The sequence below is a fragment of the Vicia villosa genome, unplaced genomic scaffold (assembly GCF_029867415.1).
Source record: "Vicia villosa cultivar HV-30 ecotype Madison, WI unplaced genomic scaffold, Vvil1.0 ctg.004358F_1_1, whole genome shotgun sequence".
In the NCBI taxonomy this organism is placed as follows: domain Eukaryota; kingdom Viridiplantae; phylum Streptophyta; class Magnoliopsida; order Fabales; family Fabaceae; genus Vicia; species Vicia villosa.
In genome coordinates, this window is record NW_026706421.1 from 92,298 (window position 1) to 95,665 (window position 3,368).

General features: G+C 40.6%; 1 protein-coding gene across 1 annotated transcript; it reads right to left on the reverse strand.

Annotated features, from left to right (window-relative positions):
• Positions 1-1,456: 1,456 nt before the first annotated feature.
• Positions 1,457-3,368, reverse strand: LOC131641998 (uncharacterized). Its single transcript, XM_058912292.1, has 4 exons — positions 3,189-3,368; positions 2,846-3,112; positions 2,698-2,767; positions 1,457-2,604 (listed from the first exon to the last, which is right to left on the reverse strand). Exon 4 carries the CDS (start codon positions 2,378-2,380, stop codon positions 1,526-1,528), a length of 855 nt encoding a protein of 284 aa, XP_058768275.1. The 5' UTR covers positions 2,381-2,604; positions 2,698-2,767; positions 2,846-3,112; positions 3,189-3,368; the 3' UTR covers positions 1,457-1,525.

Sequence of the window (3,368 nt, forward strand, 5' to 3'; positions counted from 1 at the left end):
AGACATAGATACCCAGGGTACTACGAAAAGCCAAAATGGTCAGGCACCAAAATGGCTTCACAATCAGGAAGAATTATGGAAAGAAAAATCAAAGAAGACACCAAAATATTCTTTTTCATTTCAAGCATGGGAGTACATTCATTACAAAAAGATCCAAAGAATAGGATTTGAAGTTATAAAAGAAGGAAGGCATAAATATATATAAAAAGATTAAACCTAAGGTAAAAACTTGCTAGTCAATCCTTTGGTTTAAATTGTCCAAAGACAACACGGGAGAAGGTTCAGCCTCGAACATATCCATGGCTCCAAAATTACGCATCCTTCTCACTACGCCTTTCTTAAGAAAAATGTAGCTAAGGAGTCTCCCGTACGGAAGACAAGTCACAACCCCTCGACGGTCAACACCGGCAGAGACAGCTTTAACAAGTCCCTTGAAGATCATCAAAGGGATGTTAATTTTCCTCCCTCGAAGACCACAGAGGATAAACTCCAAGTCTTCAACCATGATGTTGTTTTCGTCAATCCGCCGAGGTTGGAAGTTCCCCACGAGCATCTGGTGCCAGATCCTGATGACTTTGGCACTAAAGCGGTCATTGTCCATAAGAGTTCTCAGCATGAGATGAGTAGTCATGCTGAAACTGTTGTCATCAAAAGTTTCACCAGAGTTATTGCATTTTATCAGATTGGAAATAGTGGTGGGAGTAATGCTGAGACGAGCGTGTCGAATAACAGAATCAATGGTGGTCCTACCTTCAGGATCTATGCGTAAAGACGCATTCATCCAGAATTCTGCCACCATGTTGGGGTAAATAGCACCCTCCAGGACTTCCTCAAAGTAGAAGTCTAGTTCCTGGTTAACAAACAGGGTTTCGATGGTGATGAAATGGCGAACAAGTTCATCCTCAGAGAGTCTGAACTCGCCTCTAATGAGGGCTTTGATGTCGTTAAAGAAGAGAGGTTCAGCCATTGTAAGGTAAGAAAGTTGTTCTGAAAGAGAAGTTGTGTGTTTTCTTTTTTCTGTGTTTAGTTTGGAGAGAAAACGCATGAATGAGAAATAAAGGTGATATTGGACCCTTTATATAGAAGGGAAATACTGAAGGGTGGGTTTTAATTGCCAATGAGTGATTGGACTGCGGTTGGTTTTCCAAAGAAAGAAGTTATGGCTTCCGCCGTTTCCCGCCCTTGGAAGTTGAGAAGTAATCATTAAACTGATGCACGCACGTCTGAAAACCGACGTTTTGGAGAAAGTGACGTTACTTTTAATAATGATTATGGCTAGAAGAAGTGGAAACGTCAAGTCTAGAGGCAAGAGTGCTGCGAAGGATGTTCAGGTTCTACATGTTGCATTTAATAAAAGCACTGTAGGAAATCTAAAGATATATCTTGACAAGAAATTGAAAGATTTGCTAAATCAACAATGGCAAATATGATAGAGATAAAAGGGAGTCAAGCATACAAATATTATATGTCTACAGTGGCCTCGATTACAAAATAAAGGTGCAATAAGTAACAAGATCGAAAACATTTAGTTGAAATCCTCAGGGAGATCCTTTTTGATCTTCAAATATTGAGTCTCCCATGAAGACATGCGAAGTTCAATTAGTGCCCGGTGTTTCTTCAACCTTTCGATTTCTGGCACTAACTTTTGTGCAGCCTCGAAATGTTTCATTCCTGACTGCACCACTTCGAGCAAGTCTTGTTGATTAGACTTTTGTAGGACTGCTTGACAACTTTCAGCCTCCTTTATCTTGCCCTCGAGTACCTTGATTTCTTGTTTCCAAGAGCCGATTTTCTTCTCATAATCATCAATGGCCTTCTGATTTTCTGAATGTTTGAGCCTGAGGGCCTCACCTTGTTTCGTTGCGTCCATAGCAAAATTCCATGAAGAGTCATGAGAGGCCTTTGTCTCATATAACTCTTTTTCGACATTTTGCCTTCGAAGGATGTTAGCTTGGAGTTGCTCGAGTAGAGAGCCCAGCAGAACAATTACCTCTGAAACTTCTGTGGAAACTTGAAGCAAATCTACTTTCTTTAGAAGTTGATTTAAGTTGTGGCTCTTAATAGGGTCCCGGTTGAGAACATCTACAAGATTGACCTCAAAGAATCTTTCTTTTATTTGTCGAAGAAGACTGGGAATATCTTCCTTGTCACTAGAGTCTGCAGTAACAGCTGTTGAGACATTAAGCTCCGGAGGCGAAGGAGTATTCACATTCATAATGGCCTTTAAGAAACTGAGAGGATCTGTTTGCTTAAGTTGTTCAAGTTCTGAAGGAGTAAGCTTTGCAGGGGCAGGCGTCGAAGTTGTCTCAGGAATGGTTTTTGCGTCAAGAGTTGAAGTTCCATGAGAAACTGGTTTTTCAGGCTGAGAAATCTCTTCCATAGCATCTTTCTCCGACGCGGAATCTTCGTTGTCATGTGATTGCTGGTTCACATTATCGCTGCCTGAGAATGGATGATCCTCTTCCAAATTTTTGCCTTGATGGGTAGGTGGGGATTCGTCAGTAGAGTGGCTTTCTTCGACTGGTTCATTAGGCAATATGGTAGCAATTGGCCTAACGTCTTCAAAGACTGGTGAAAGAACACGAGTTTGATTTTGAGAGGTACCTATGTTAAACAGAGCAAAGTTATTCAAAAAAAAAATAATAATAATAAATTTTTGAGGAGTTTAGTTAACGAAAGTTAAAGTTTGACAACTACCATAAAGTTTGTCAACATCAATGGTGAGGCCAGGGTCTTTAAAACCGGAAGTAGCAGTGCCAGCATCATCCTGCAATAACAAGGTAAAGTGTCAGTACAATTATTTAGTTAAAATCACAAGATAATATGTGGGACAAACCCAAAGTACCTTGGGTGGAATATTGTCTGGACTTGAATTATGGCTTTCCACAACGAAAGCATTACTAGCAGCTTTCAAAGGAGACTCTTCAGAGGACGCTTTATCACCAGGAGAAACAGCTTTGGAAGGACTTGCCTTTCTCCCTTTTCTCGAAGGGGTAACAGCTTTGTATTTTTTCTTCTGTCCTTGTCTAGTTTGAGGAGGGGATTTATCTTCGCCATCTGAACCAGTGGTCGAAGAAGCTTTACGCTTCGAACCCGTTGGGGGTTTCGAACTCTGGCAAGTGGAAAATGAGAAAGATGAGTACTAATCACATATTGTACAAGATTGAGAGTATGAGATAAGTATGTACCGTGGGCTTCTTATCAGTGACGAGGGAGTCACTCCCACTTGGTTTATTGCTTTTAGATGTCCCAGAGTCTTTTGGGGCAGAAGCTTCCTTAATTTTCCTCCTTCGTGCAACAGCTGTAGTTGAGACTGAAATCAGTATATCAATAAAGAAAAGATAAGTCAGTCGAAAATATTGCCTTAA

Bases quoted from the DNA above. Each gene is read 5' to 3' on its own strand.
- LOC131641998 (XM_058912292.1), bottom strand. From the start codon at position 2,380: ATGGAAGAGATTTCTCAGCCTGAAAAACCAGTTTCTCATGGAACTTCA.